The following is a 15,429-nucleotide window of genomic DNA, read 5'->3' as shown; positions in this document are numbered from 1 at the left end:
CCTTGAAGTTGTTGGGCCGAAAGGATCGGCATGGATGTGTTCACCGGTACCGAAGGGGTGGACACCGGGGGCTCGGTACGGGGCTCGGGCCGGTCTGGTACCGGAAGGAGCGGTGCCAGGATAGTGGGCAACAGTTGTTCAAGTTGTTTCTTCAACTGTTCTTGGAGTTGAGCCTTTAAGATGGCCGAGATACGGTCATCTAGGGGTGGCATCGGAACCGCTTTCTTTTTCTTCGGTTCCTTAGATGCCGCTCCACGCCCCGGCGATGAGGAGGCCGATGACGAGGCACTCACCGAGATCGGGGCGGAGCGTTTGCGGGACCGGTGCGATGCCGGTAGGGACGGTGTCGCCACCGTAGCCGGAGGGCGCTCGAGGGAAGAGGAAGGCTTCTTAGCCGGCTTACCTGGCGCCAGTGACGCCGATGCGGGGTCGGTCGGTGTCGAGGACGACGGTGCCGATTTTTGAGGTACCGCTGTTGAAGGTGAGGAGTCCATCGCCGACTCGGTGCCGAAGAGGAGAGTTTGCTGAATTCTTCGGTTTTTAAGGGTTCTTTTTTGAAGAGTAGCACAGCGGGTGCAGGAGTCCGCCCGATGCTCCGGACCCAGACACTGCAAACACCAATTGTGTGGGTCAGTGATGGAGATCGGGCGTGCACACCGCTGGCACTTCTTAAAACCGACCTGCGGGGGCATGAAGGGGAAGATAGCCTCCGCAAAATCGAAGCCCGAGGCCTGTATACTGGCAACAGGCCCCGCCGGGGCAAAAACGAAAGAAAAAGGGAAAAAAGCAAAGTTTTTTTCTTTTTTTTTTTTTTGCAAATCAAAGAAAAATAAACCCGAAGGTAAAGGAAGAAAAAATAAGGAAAAAAGCGCGAGCGGGAAGGCAAAAAAGTGGTTTCAACGGCCGTTGAAAAAACACACGCGTCTTCTTCGCTCCGCGGAAACGAAGAAACTGGGGACCACGCACTCCTCCGTCGGGCGGGAAGGCACTCGCGCACGCGCGGTGCGGCCAACTAGAAACTTCTAGTTAAAAAGATCCGTACCGAGGGCTCCGTCGGTGACGTCACCCATGTGTTAAGAATATGCTGCCTGCTTGTCCTGGGATAAAAAGAGATCTTCAGCTGGCAGGGCTTTGTTTATAAATATTTATCAACACAACTAATATACTAATTTATCCTAAAGCAAAAAAAAAAATTCTACCTTTGTTGTCTAGTTTCTGCTTTCCTCATTTAATTCCTTCCATCCACTGTGTGCCTTCTCTCTGCATCTTCCATTTGCTCTGTTACTGTGCCTCTCCTATCTCTCCCTCCACACACCCCCAATTGGTCTGGCATCCATCTTCTTCCCTCTGCTCCCCTCATAGTCTGGCATCTCTGTCTTCTTCCCTTTCAGCGTCTTCTCCCCACTCTCTGTTCCCTTTAGCGTCTTCTGCCCACTCTGTCTTCCACATTTCCCTTCAGCATCTGTTCGATTCCTTTCCACCACCCCCCTTACCTCTTGCCACCCCCTTCAGCGTCTGTTCCTTTCCACCGCCCTTCAACACCCCTCGTGCGGTCCGACTATCTCCCTCGTCTTACCTTCGTGCACGTTAGTGTAATTTGTGCAAGCCGCCGGAGTCTGCCTGAAGTTGCGTGCATCTGTGGGCGGACGCTTCTCCTCTGACACAACTTCCGGTTACCACGAAAGGTAAGGGGGAAGGAATGAGATAGATGCGGCCAGTAGGAAGAAGGGAGGGGGCCCGCGCGTGATCAGTGACTGTGTGCATTCCCTCCCTTAATTGCAGAGACAAGGCCATTCACCACTCCATGGGGTGGTTGAAGGCCTTGTCACCACATCCGCAGTGAGCACTTTCTTTCCCCCCAACATTTCGGTGGGTAACAGCCACCATGTCATTCTCTAATAAGCAACAAGCGCTGCTCTTAAGAGGTGCTTCTCACACTTCTCCAACTCTTGGAAAATAGATGTTAGGTTTTGTTTGTAAGTTAGAGGGCAGAGTATGTGTGGTGTCCTTTGCTTTCCCTAGTATATTGTTATAGTATTGTATTAGCTCAAATGGGTGTGTTGCTAGTCTGCAATTTAACAATGTCACTTGGAAGACCTTATTTCCTGACTTCATCTAGGTCCCCTTTTACAAAGCAGTGATAGCGAGTCCCAGCATGACAAATACAACACAGCCCATAGGAATTGAATGGGCCGAATTGCAAATGCTGTACCAGGAATCACTACCGTGGCTTTATAAAAGGGTCATATGGTCTTATATTTCCCTGGGGGTATGTTAGAATGGACCTGGGACTTTTTTGACTTCTTCATTGCCCAGGCAATAAAGATGTTTCATGTTTTGTCTGGACATCCTTGCAAATTAAGGAGCCCTTTCACTACAGGATATTAAGACCCAATGCATACTTAGGGGTTCTTTTACTATGGCATGCTAACCGATTTAGCAAGCCCTAAGACCCGGATTCTCTAAATGGTGCTATTTTCGGCAGCCACCTTAAAAATGGCTGCCAATCGCGTGTCAATCATGCAGCAGTGCTATTTAGATAATCGTGCCTCCAGCAAAGGTAGGCAATGGAATTGTAGGCCAGGGTTTTCAAGGCCGAAATTTCTGGTGCTTACCTTTGATGTGAATCACATCTATGTAGGTGCTTTATGGCATCTAATGCCATTTCTGACATTAGCCACGTCTACAGTGGCGTTAGGCACCGTAAAGTGCCTCTGGAGGAGCGATTCCGGCACCATTTTTTTAGGCACCTTGAATTTTCTTTAAAGTCCACTTTTAAATGGCATTTTGAACATAACTTAAGCATCTACTGGCTCCTAAGTTAAGGCAGAGCTTACAGGAATGGGGCAGGGACAAGGTCAGCGACAAAACCTGCGGGGATGGGACGGGGAAATTGAGTTCCTGCGGGGATGGAGAAAGATTTGTTCCCATGTCATTCCCTAGTCATATGTGTGATGGGGCAAAGCATGCATTCCCTGTATGCCACAAAATGTACTACAGAAAGGGCAATACAAGCAAGCCTTTTTCTCCACAAACTCCACCTCAAGGAAGTGACAATTAAAATAGTCCTTCTACGCCCTAAAATGCACAATAGGAGAAGACAAGATATATAGATAGATCTCCTATATCCCAGCATGCATTTCTTCTATGGCATACAATATAAGCAACTATGACATTTTTGGGTCCTTTTACAGAGATGTGCTGGCTAAGTCACCCGTTCTATTCCTATGGGTGGCTTGGCATTTAGTATGCACTGTTCAGCAGCGTAGCTTTGTAAAAGCCTGCTTTTGTTCTTAAACTCCCCAAGGAATTATATGTATAATACCTGGGCTCTAGGATCTGAATGAGTGATCAGGGATATAAATTTTTCAGCAATAATGCCTAGTTGAACTATTTCATCCACCACATTTTGGAGAAGGTACGTATTTTTCTAACAAAATCAGGGTAATTAGAATAAAGTAAGTTTCCACATTCTGCTCCCTCCACCCTCACTTGAATTTCATGTGGCATCATCTTGGTTTCAGAAACTTCTGTTTCTTAGATTTCTCAGCATATGGGTATCTGCTTCATATATATAATAACAGCTGATGCACTGACTAGATTTTAAACAAAAATTTATGTTTTAATTTATTAAAATAGTAATAATTTTAGGTATGAATTTCTGATTTGAAACAACAAAAATTTTACTAAAAAGAAAACACATCATTGTTCAAGGCAAAGATATACCCTGCTGAAACCTGCAGGGCCCTAGGTCCTTTTTTTTGTAGTGCCAATATAATTAGCGAAAACAGCAAATTCTGTTATAATACTTTGTCCCGGTTTTACTCATTTGCTTTAATTTTAGGCAAAAAGAGAAAAACAACCCCATACTCGAGAGATGAAAGCATGTTCTTCATATATAAAACAGGGAAGATGAACAATTCAGATAAGGTACCTCTGAATGGAGAATTAAGACAAGCAGTACAAGTCAGATGTAATATACTTAGAGGGGCTCAGACTGTTTATATTCAAAAACATTTGCAGTATTAGTAAATTTGGATGAAACTGGAATTAAATAAATTGGAAGCAATTTGGCTTTATGTTCTAGTGTGTGATAGTATTTTCTAGAGTTCATTAGTAGCTCATGACTAAAAAGATGACTTCTTTATAATCTTTTCTGGTATTTGTGAATACTGTCCAGATCAGTGGCACAAGTGTTTTGTACAATTCAAAGCACTAATTTCAAGGATACCATCATTATCCTTATAGCACAGTCTCTCTTAAGCTGTGAAGCTACAAACCGTATATTTAGTCTTGGGAGTATAATACAGTTGGTAGACCCGATTAAACATACTTAAAACCTGCTTAGTATGGTTTATTCTATAGAAAACTCATTTGCAAAAGTTTTCACTAAAAAAAGAGAGGTAGTCTGGACTCAGCAGAGATGTTTTTGTGAGTTGCAGCAGCTGGATCTTCCCTTTGCTCTTTAACCAACTCCATGTCAGCTGATGAAGAGCTGGAAACAGCTCTTAATCAATCAACTTGTTACTGAATGCTGCCCTCCTGTCCGTTCTGGGTTCCCTGGCTAGGCTCAACACCTGCCATGGTGCTGGCTGTGTGGCTCTGTAAAAATCTTCGGAAATCTTTAATCATGGGGCGAATGAGCTGAATAAGAGCGCTAAGGGCAGCCTGAGTTCCTTCCATGGCCTGTGCTTGGCGCTCCTGTGCACAAGCCTGTACTTCCTGAGAACGGCGGATCATCTGCAGCAGGTCATTCTGTTGTTCCAGGTGCTGAGCAATTTCTTTCACATGCAGGTTGGTCACTCGCTGCTCCTGCAGAAGTTTGGCAGAATTCAGGGCAATTCGACTTTTCAGTTCTTGTGGTTTTACAGACACATCTGCATGTTGTGTCATCTCCATAGGCACTTCAGTAGTGACAGTTGAAGGGGTCTCAGTCGTGCAGTACTCCACCACCCCATCCTCTAATGTGTGGTAAGTTGTTTCTGCAGGAACTATTAAGAAGAAAGTAGGAAAGGAAGTCAATGGTAGCTTTGCCAAGTGGTTCTGTCCCCATGCTCTATGTATAGACATTGTACACGGAAAGTACTGCTAAATTTGTACCTTTTCAACTGGAATTAAACTGATTGATTTGATTGATTTGTTAATGTTGCATTTATTATATTATTCTGAGATAGCATATATTATTACTTTTATCATCTTTGAATTATTTGGGTTGTAAATCATGTAGGATCTGTGGAGGGATGCAAGACATAGAAACATAGTGGCAGATAAAGGCCAAATGGCCTATCCAGTCTGCTCATCCACAGCATCCACTATCTCCTGCTCTACCTAAGAGATCCCACTAGCCTGTCCCACATTTTCTTGAATTCAGACAGTCTCTGTCTTCACCACCTCTACCGGGAGATTATTCCATGCATCTACCACCCTTTCTGTAAAAAAAAATATTTTCTTAGATTAATTCTATGCATCTACCACCTAACTTCATTCTATGCCCTCTCATTCCAGAACTTCCTATGAGTGTAAACAATATGTGATTTCAACTAGTCTTTGAATATCAGGTTTTGCCCACAATTCTAATCTATGTTTACAAATGGTGTGACAATATCTGTCACTGAGATGCAGGCAGAGGTCTCCTTGGGGCAGCTGTCAGTGTTGCTGGTAACTGTGAGTTTCCATTAAGAGAATGACACGGGGACAAATTTGTCCCACCACCACAGGATCTCAATATCTTCGTCCCTTCCCTGCGAGTTCTGTCCGTCCCATTCATACAAGCTCTACCTTAACCACACAAGCCTCAAACATTTATGGTTTTAAAGCGTTTGAAGCTTGTGTAGGTGAGAACAGAGATTGCAGAAATGGGATAGGGACAGAGTTCACGGGGACAGGTTGTGGAACTGAGATCACGCGGGGATGGGAAAAACTTGTCCAGTGTCATTCTCTAGTTTCCATTAGTATCTCTGTCATTGAGAGAGGTGTGTGTTAGTCTATTGCAATGTTTCCATGTCACTTAAAATTTGCCTTGGTTTCTATGGATATCTATCAGTGTCACAGGGCAGAATCTCCATGGATATCTCTGTCATACATAATGCCTCCAAATGGGCTAGATTTGTGCATTCCAACATGGGAATGAACTTCAAGGGAAAGTAGGGCATATTGGCTTCTCTCAGTCTCTATGAGGGGAGCCTGAACATATCTGAATGTCTTCTTTTTACTGGAACGTAGTTGTGAGTCTCCATGGCTGTTTATCTGTGCTAAAATAAGTGGCTGGGCGGGAAGGGGGTGGTGGTTAATAGGCAGGGAAGCTCTAGATGCAGGTGCTTGGGGTGCTCATATTCCTATGCTGGTATTTTAACCATTGTTTAACAAGTAATGTTTACTAGGGCTGTAAACATTTGGTTTATTAATGTGCCTTAAGAATTTTAGTTGATGTAAAATCACTTTAATAGACAGCAAATAAGAACAAGGCCCATCTAGTCTGCCAAAAGTCAGTCCTAGTCTATTGCATTTGTTAGTGTCCATGAGTGCTTGAGTACATATCTGCAAGGGATATTTATGTTAAACAGGGTTACCAGCTGGTTCCAGATTTCCCTCACTGGGTTGATCCAGAGACTTGTAGTCTTGCTTTTCTCAGGGAATTTAGTTTTGGAAATCAGAACTACAAGTCCCTGCATGCAACCTGGTAAAATTTGGACTGGATCAACCGTCAGCAGATCAGGAGTCAGCTGGCGTCCCTAAAATTAAATGGAAATATTCAAATAAAGAAGACGGAATTAGAAGTCGGGGTACAAAGTGTCTGTCGCAAGTGGACGTTAACACATCCTACACATGCTCAGTGATCATTTGGAGTCTGTGTGGAGACAGTGCGCTCATGCACTCACTCTGGGTCAGTGTGACGGTAGTGGCAGAGCTGATGGGCACCTGCACTGGGATCTCAGCATTGCAATCGCTGGTGGGTAGGTTGATTATGGTAGCTTCGCCCAATAGGTTGCAGATGCGCTGCTGCATGGGTGTGAGGATAACGGGGGCGGATGCCACATCTCCCTCCCCCTCCATGGCCACCCGCACCTGCGCCACCTTGCGACGCACCTCCGTTTTCAAATCGGACCACTTCTTCTTCACCTCGGTTAGCTGGCGCTGGCAGGTGGTGACGGCATTGACGCGCTTCAGGATGTGCTGCCAGGCGCTGTTCTTGGTGAGCAGAGGCACGCCCGCGTTAAAATGGTTAATAAGGACATGCTTCTGCTTCTCCAGCTCTTCTACAATTATCTCCACCTCCCGCTCGGAGAAATTCATCTTCCGCTTCTTAGCTGGGGTGGCCATGGCCTTGCAGAATCCACTAAAATACGCAAACTACGTAAAGCAACGCTAGTTACAACTCAAGCAATCTGCGCAGCGTAATGGCTTCCAGAATGAGCATCTTCTTCCGCTGGTACCGTGTATAGCGCAATACGGTTGGCCAATGGCGCTGCCACTCAGGAAAGCATCACTGGCCTTTTGGTTCCGCCTGCTCATTAATGCGATGCATTGGTTGGCTAGCTCTTTAAGGAGTAAGAGCGTACGCCACCAATAAGAAGAGTTCGTGATATTGTCATTCAAATTCGTTGTTTTTTGTTTTTTTTAATGGGCTGTCGTCATAAGGTTTGCAATTTGATTAGATGATGCCTGTCAATCAATGTTTACTACTATTACTATTTATCGCTTCTTTAGCAGACGGGTACAGAAGAAAAAGCCGAGAAAAGTCGACTTGTTAGGCGCATTTTGCGTAAGTGAAAAGCTTTATGGGTTGATCTGAAAATGCTAGTTGTCAAGCTAGTTTCCCACTTTCAGGGAACCGTTACTGGAGCTCTCTATTAGTGGGCTAATCCATAATTTGAGATATGAGTGAAGTGGTGTTCGGTTTAGAATGACAGTCGTGCCCTCCGCAAGTTCCACGTCTGTTGACTTGCTTCGGTCTGAATTTCTGAAGTGGCTCTGCCGCTGAGAGGGGGATGGTCGTGAGGCGTGGTAAGTAGGCGTATTGACGTATTTCCGGTCTCTTAACTACTGTTCGAGCGCCATTTACCGGTGTTTTAGCTCTTAACTAAGAGCACGAGTCTCTCCGTTCGTGGCGGGGCCCCAAATCCCACCGTTTTCCCGTTCAGAAATGCAGCGACCGCGCTCGCTAGTGTCGCCGTTGCTGAGCGGAGTTTTCTGTCAGTGCGAGGCTCCGGGCTCGGAGGCCGGGCCGCGAGCTGGCCCCGGCGTGGTTCCCACCGCGGCCGTCAATAGCTCTGTTCAGCCGCTGGTGGCGGCTTTGGCTACGGACCCGTGTGGGGGCAGCCTATGCGGGGGTCCGGAACACGAACGGCGACTGTACACCCTCTTCCAGGAGCTGGACGTGAACAGGGATGGTGGCATCTGCGTCAATGACCTGGCGATTGGGCTGCGGCGGCTTGGGGTGCACCGAACAGAGTGGGAGCTGCGGGTGAGTGGCTAAGCTGGAGGTACGGGTGGGGAATCTTTTTGGGCGAATCAGAATGGCCTTACTGGGTCAAGCTAACGGTCTGTCTAGCCCAGTAGCCCGGGGTGACCAATCCAGGTCACTAGTACCTGCCAAAAACCCAGAATAGCAACATTCATGCTACCGATCCAGGGCAAGCAGTGGCTTCCCCTCGTGTCTGTCTCAATAACAGACTATGGATTTTTCCTCCAGGAAATTCTTAAAACCAGCTACGTTATCCGCTCTTACTACACCCTCTGGCAATGTGTTCCAGGGCTTATTTTTTTACTCAGAGGATAGTTATTTCCTCCTATTGGTTTTAAAAGTATGGCCCTGTAACTTCATCAAGTGTCCCCTAGTCTGTAATTTTTGTTGGAGTGAAAAATCGATCCACTTGTACCCGTTTCACTCCACCCAGATAGACCTCGACCACATCTCCCCCCAAATGCCCCCTCCCTTGATTGCTCCCCTCTGAACCTTCTCTATTGCTGCCACATCCTCCCTGAGATAACTGAACACAATACTCCAGGTGAGGTAGCACCATGGCTCGATACAGAGGCACTACAACACTTTTAGTCCTGCCAACCATCCCCTCTCCAACAATACCTAGCATCTACTGGGTGGAAGGTCCCATCGAACCGTTCACTATCTTAATGGTGCATTACCGATCATGAAACCTTAAGAGGGCCTTTCTTTTTCTAATCTGAGTGTTTCAAAGTGTTTTTTTTTTGGGGGGGGGGAATCACTTGAAACGGACTTGGAATTCTTGTTCTGCCTTGTATCTCCTGTGATTTCAAAGAGGATGTGTGCAGTTAAAAGGCAGCTTGTAACACTAGGACTCCTGTAATATATTTTAAAGGCTGTGCTAGAAAGTTGTATGGGGAGCCATTTGTAGGTTGTGTGTGGCTCGGGTAGACTTTGGACCTTTGGGCCATGGAGGTCTAAGGTAATTGACTGGTTGAGCCCTGGTCTCCTCTCCAGTCCCCTACCCCCCTTCCTGATCATTTTGCTGATAAAACGTACCACTCTCCTGTGTAAATAGCTCCTAGATCTGGAAAGTTTACATTGCAGGAGATAGGACAGGCAAACCTTGCAGGCATAGGGAAATGCTTTACAGCAGTGGTCTCAAACTTGCAGCCCGGGGGCCACATGCGGCCTGCCAGGTACTATTTTAAGGCCCTTGGTATGTTTATCATAATCACAGAAGTAAAATAAAACAGTTTCTTTATCATATGTCTCTTTAGCTATAAATTACAATATTATTATTAAGACTTAGCCAAAAGGAAAGATTTATAAACTATAAAGTTTTACCTCATACAAAATTGTCATTTCTTTAATAAGACATTGACTATTTTTTCTGAGACCCTCCAAGTACTGTACCTACAAATCCAAAATGTGGCCCTGCAAAGGGTTTGAGTTTGAGACCACTGCTTTACAGCTATGTTGATCAAGGATAACTGAAGGGGGGGGGGGGTGAAATACTGTAGAGGGAATATTCAAACACCACCTTGGGTGAATATATTTTTGAATAAATAAAGGTGAATAATAAGCCCTAATACATAAATTATGATTCATGTTATTAAGGCTGGGAATCTTGAGTGGAGGTTGAATAAATAGACTCTAGAGGAAGAGCAAGCTGTTTTGTCAAGGCTAGCAAAATGCTGGCCATCAGTATAAATGAAATGTATACAGTATGTTTTTCCTTTAAATATACCTGTTTTAATAAATGAAGCATTATGGATTTGTTATTGAATAAATCAACTGTCAAGTCACATCTTCCAACCACTGGGGATGTTCTTCAGTTGTTGATGTACTTACACTGACAAAAAGACCGCCTTGAAAGAGGCAGCTCATCTGGCCATGTTCAAGATCTTGAAAATTTGGCAGTGTGCAAGAATATCACATCAGCGAATAAACTCAGGGGTTTGCTTTATGATGGATATGGGAAGCTAAAAAAAAATTGACACAGATGCAACGAATGTGATCTTGTGAATTGAGAAGCCTTCAAAGAAAGTCTCGTTCATCTTTTTTGATGTTGCTACCAGTGATGCAATAGTCGCAATGAAAATCGGAGAAGACAGACAATTTCTAATTGTGCAGAGGCACGATGTTTCGTCATGCATTGACACTGCTGTACTTGCAAAAAAGTAGGGTAGAAAGAGTGTGAGAAGAATGATTTAGCAAGTTTGCAGCCAAAGTAGAGGCAGAAAGTGTAATTGTCAGTAGTTCTACACGTCTAATTGCTACTTCTCTCCCTTGACTAGTGACTTATGTGATTCCAAGAATATGGCTGAAGTTGACTCTGATAGTTGTTCTAATTCAGATCTGATTTTGAGGCTCCTGGGAAAATGAAAGAGTCGGGGAACAGGAGGCAGAAAACGAAATAGCAAAAGCTGCGCAAATAAATATAACAAATGGTTTGACACCGAACTTCTAAAAATGAAACAACTAGTAAGACGACTAGAAAGAATTTGGAAAAAAACAGGAATATTGTCAGACAGAACAACTGGAGATCCAACATAAAAATCTACAAACAACTGATAAAAGACAAATGTAAAGCATTTTACTCTTCTAAAATTGACTTATCTAGCACTAGCTCAAAAAGGAATCGATACAAAAGAACTGTTCAATTTGATTATGAATTTATTTGACACCACACACTACACTCAACTCATGCACAACATTAAACTACCTTCAGCAAATGATTTAGCACAGCATTTCGATTCAAAAATTAAAAACCTAAGAAACAACTATTCGCCAAATGACATTAATGAACGTCAAATAGCTAACATACAAGGAAAGGAAATGAAATACCAGCGGACATGATCTGGAATTCCTTTCAAGATTTAGAATGGAATAATTATATCAAACTATATAACAAATACTCTAAATCATACTGTGTTTTGGACTCATGTCCCCCAGAAATTATGAAAGCAGCTCCATTAGACTTTAAACTATCTTTGCTGAATTACTTAACCGATAACCTAAAAAATGGAAAATTCCTCACTAATAATGGTCACATAATAATAACCCCAATTCCAAAAAATAGTAAAGATTCATCAGCACTAGTAACCAACTATAGACCAGTAGCATCCATCCCATTTATTGTAAAAATCATGGAAGGATTGGTACACACCCAATTGATGGAATATCTTGATCAGTTCTCTCTCTTACATGAAACTCAATCTGGTTTTAGACCTTTGTTCAGCACTGAGATAGTAATTGCCGCTATCTTAGACAATCTGCTTCTCTTGTTTAGTAAGGGCCTTAATGCCCTAATCATGCAATTTGACATGAGCTCTGCCTTTGACTTTGTGGACCTTGGGAAACTGCTACAATGCTTAGATGCAATTGGTATCAGGGAAGAGGTGTTAGACTAGTTTCTAGGTTTTCTTATGTCCCGTACCTATCAAGTACGTTTCAACTACATTCTCTCCGATACCTGGAGCAATCCATCTGGCATACCGCAGGGGTCACCACTATCCCTATTGCTTTTCAATGTCTACATGTCCTCATTAGGTGCGCAATTGACCCATCTAGGGATAAAATTATTTAGTTATGCAGATGACTTTACGATCATCATACCATTTGCTATCTCTCTCTCGGAAGTTACTCCCAAGGCAACAGAAGTACTAAATTTGATGGAGCAATGGATGACTGAATTCAGACTGAAATTTAATTCAGAAAAAAAAAAAATTTGCCACACCCGCTTGACACCAAACATCACTATGCATCAATAAACTTAGTTATCCTATTCAGTCTACTATGAAGGTATTGGGTGTAACACTAGACCGGAGCCTAACCATGAAAGACCAGGTAACTCCTTAATCAGAAAGGGTTTTTTCACTCTCTGGAAGCTTCGGTCCATTAGAGCATATTTTGATATGTCAACATTTAGAATTCTGGTACAATCCCTCGTACTGAGTCAGTAATATCACCTATTTGGCAATTTCCCAAAAGAATATGCGACGATTACAACTAGTGCAAAATGCAGTGGTCAAACTAAGTTCGATCATGTGACACCTTACTACTGACAGCTGCATTGGCTGCCGATGGAGGCACGTGTGAAGTTTAAGTTTGGTTGTTTTTGCTTTAAGGTATTATTCAGTCTAGACCCTAAATATTTAACATCTTGAGCATTGATTGCTTTGTATTGCTTCCTTTAGAAAAGCTTTGTGGGGAGATATGTAGGCTCTACAGAAATGTATATTGTTGTTTAAAAATTAGATGATATAGCAAATCCACTGCAGTTGGAATTCCTAGGTCTCTGGACCAGACATCTGCTTGCTTTTGAAAGCTCAAAGGTGATAAATCTGCCCTTTGAGCCTAAAAGTAGAAGGATACCTTTGGGGTTCTATCACCCTTCAGCAAGAAAGCTCCCTCCACAAGTTCAGTTGCATCATCAGTCAAGGTTGCTGCAAGCAATAAATAAACATAATGTTGTATTTGGAAATACAACCAGTCTATTCCTACCTTGTGATGATGTTCATGGAATCTCCTAAAAGGGAGGGGCTTCAGCAAAGAAATGTTTTTGTGCCCGAACTTGAAAATAATTACCGTATTTGCCGGCGTATAAGACGACTTTTCAGTACCTTAAAATCCTCCCCAAAGTCGGGGGTCGTCTTATACGCCGGGTACTGTTTACATGCCCTTACTTTACATTAGAGAGCTGCACGGGGACGCCCCCTAGGGTCGCGGGGATCCCGTGGGGACGCCCCCTAGGGTCGCGGGGATCCCATGGGGACGCTTCCGAGGGTCGCGGGGCTCCTGCGGGGCTGGATGTACTCAGTCTTCTGGATGTACGCGGCTCTTCTTCTCCCTACCTTCTCTGCTTGCAGCACAGAGCCGAACGGAAGTCTTCCCGACGTCAGCGCTGACGTCGGAGGGGAGGGAGGGCTTAAACAAAGCTCTCCCTCCCTCCGACGTCAGCGCTGACGTCGGGAAGACTTCCGTTCGGCTCTGTGCTGCAGGCAGGGCAGATAAGGAGAAGGAGAGTAGCCTCGCGGTTCGAGTGGCTACCAAGGGAGAGGGGCGGCCCGCCCCGCCCCGGTTGCAGCACAGCCGGCCAGGTTCCCTTACTTTTGTGGCACTTCCCCGACTGACCGATAACAGCCCGGGTCCGACAATCCTCCCTGCCCTGTAGCCGCGAATCTAAATTACCTTCTTACAGCAGCTGTAAGAAGGTAATTTAGATTCGCGGTTAAGGGCAGGGAGGTTTGTCGGACCGGGGCTGTTGTCGGTCAGTCGGGGAAGTGCCACAAAAGTAAGGGGACCTGGCCGGCTGTGCTGCACCCGGGGCGGTAGAGAAGGTGTGCGGAAGAAGGGGTAGTCTTATATGGCGAGTATATAACAAACTCTATATTTTAACTGTAAAAGTTGGGGGGTCGTCTTATACGCCCAGTCGTCTTATACGCCGGCAAATACGGTAATTTGAAAGTCCTATTAGAAAATCCAAATTACCCCATAAGAGCGGCCAAGCTGTTACTCTTTCTCATTAATTTTTTTAGGATTATAAAGCCAAGACTAAACTCTTCTTAATGGCTGCCTTATATCGGATCAGTTCATCATCTTTGTCCAGTCTGATCTATTGAACATTGCAGGCCATACAACAAAGATCTAAATCACATAAGCTTAGCTTCCATGCCAGGGGAATAGGTTAATTGTCTGAAACAAGCCATGCTCTTCTTCCATAAAAGAAAACTTTGAGAACATAAGAATTGCCATACTGGGTCAGACCCGAAAGTCCATCAAGCCCAGTATCCTGTTTCCAACAGTGGCCAACCCAGATCCCAAGTACCTACTGTAACTAGATCCCAAGTAGTAAAACAAGGTGCTGCTGATTCCATATTTTAAGCTGCAGTGGTTTTTTTTAAATGAGTTTTTAAATGGGGTGTGGCAAGACAGATCTATTGTGTTTTGGCATAGGCTGTACTGGCTTTATACCAATGATGTCACTGGAATAGCTCGGTATCTCTACCTCCATCCATTGGTAAGGGAAATTCAACCCATTTGTCTGGACTAATCTAGTCAAACTTGAGGAAAGGAAATTACATACATTTCACCACTTGTACTCTTTCCCTGATCTTTTCTCTTTATTTTCTTCCTTTTCTTATTGTCATCTCCTTATTTTCTGCTTGCCAGACGCAATAATTTGAATACACAGCTGATATGGCCAATCAGGTCCTTCCTCTCATGTCTGGTCAGGAGAGCCAGTCAATCATGTGACATATTGAAGATGAATAGCCTGTTCTATCAGCATAACACAGGATTTGTGTTTTCCTGTTCTGTATAAATGTATCTGTTGCACCTCTTGGATTCCTTGCTCTCCTTTCTGCACTGATCAACATGAAAGGGGGGGGGGGGTAGAGGGCAGTGTTATTAAATAGGAGGTTTAAAAATGTTTTGGACAAGTTCCTGGAGGAAAAGTCCATAATCTACTATTGAGACAGACATGGGAGGGTGGGGGGTGTAAGAAGCCAGTTCTTGCCCTCGGATTGGTGGCATGGGATATGCTGCTGTTTGGGGGTTTTGCCAGGTGCTTGTGACCTGGATTGGCCACTGTGGGACCCGGACACTGGGCTAGATGGACCATTGGTCTGATCCAGTATGGCTATTCTTGTGTTCTTATGAGTTGGGATTCCCAGAGACCTGTGAATAAGAGGTTATAGTACTATATCCCAGCTCCAGGTTTGACTGAACTGGTAGTCCAAAGAAAGAAGAAATGTCTGGGGAAGGGCAGAATATCACTATAAACTGCTTTGAATGCCAAGGTGTGAAACAGTTTTGTTTTTCCCATAGGTGAGAGATGTAGGTAATGGAATGCAATTTCTTGCTGCAGCTGGCCAGCATGATGAATCTGAAGTCAGCACTAAATTTTATTGGTCTGAGTACTGTGGTTAAGGATGGCTCATGTTTCTTCTCAATACAGAACCGATTTGCAATCCTGTGTG

The 15,429-nt window shown here is 44.3% G+C and overlaps 2 protein-coding genes across 4 annotated transcripts in view; one reads left to right on the top strand and one right to left on the bottom strand.

Annotated features, from left to right (window-relative positions):
• Positions 1-3,597: 3,597 nt before the first annotated feature.
• Positions 3,598-7,569, bottom strand: NAIF1 (nuclear apoptosis inducing factor 1). The gene is made up of 2 exons (XM_033960615.1): positions 6,879-7,569; positions 3,598-4,991 (listed from the first exon to the last, which is right to left on the bottom strand). The coding sequence occupies exons 1-2, from the start codon at positions 7,318-7,320 to the stop codon at positions 4,525-4,527; spliced, it is 909 nt and encodes a 302-aa protein (XP_033816506.1). The 5' UTR covers positions 7,321-7,569; the 3' UTR covers positions 3,598-4,524.
• A 44-nt stretch (positions 7,570-7,613) lies between these two features.
• Positions 7,614-15,429, top strand: part of SLC25A25 (solute carrier family 25 member 25) — a 55,978-nt gene continuing 48,162 nt past the window's right edge. The window contains exon 1 of one of the 3 annotated variants that reach the window (XM_033960612.1): positions 7,614-7,762. In XM_033960612.1, the coding sequence (XP_033816503.1) occupies positions 7,673-7,762 (90 nt within the window). In that variant the 5' untranslated portion in view covers positions 7,614-7,672. Of the gene's footprint in view, positions 7,763-7,889; positions 8,005-8,029; positions 8,465-15,429 lie in introns of those variants that run through there. The other 2 variants (XM_033960614.1, XM_033960609.1) reach the window with 2 other exon arrangements.

The sequence above is a fragment of the Geotrypetes seraphini genome, chromosome 10 (genome assembly GCF_902459505.1).
Source record: "Geotrypetes seraphini chromosome 10, aGeoSer1.1, whole genome shotgun sequence".
Lineage (NCBI taxonomy): Eukaryota > Metazoa > Chordata > Amphibia > Gymnophiona > Dermophiidae > Geotrypetes > Geotrypetes seraphini.
This window is presented reverse-complemented; position numbering and strand designations above follow the sequence as displayed.

Bases quoted from the DNA above. Each gene is read 5' to 3' on its own strand.
- NAIF1 (XM_033960615.1), bottom strand. From the start codon at position 7,320: ATGGCCACCCCAGCTAAGAAGCGGAAGATGAATTTCTCCGAGCGGGAG. The intron at 4,992-6,878 runs GTGAGTGCATGA...TCTTCTTAATAG, and splicing joins TACCGTCACACTGACCCAGA to TTCCTGCAGAAACAACTTAC.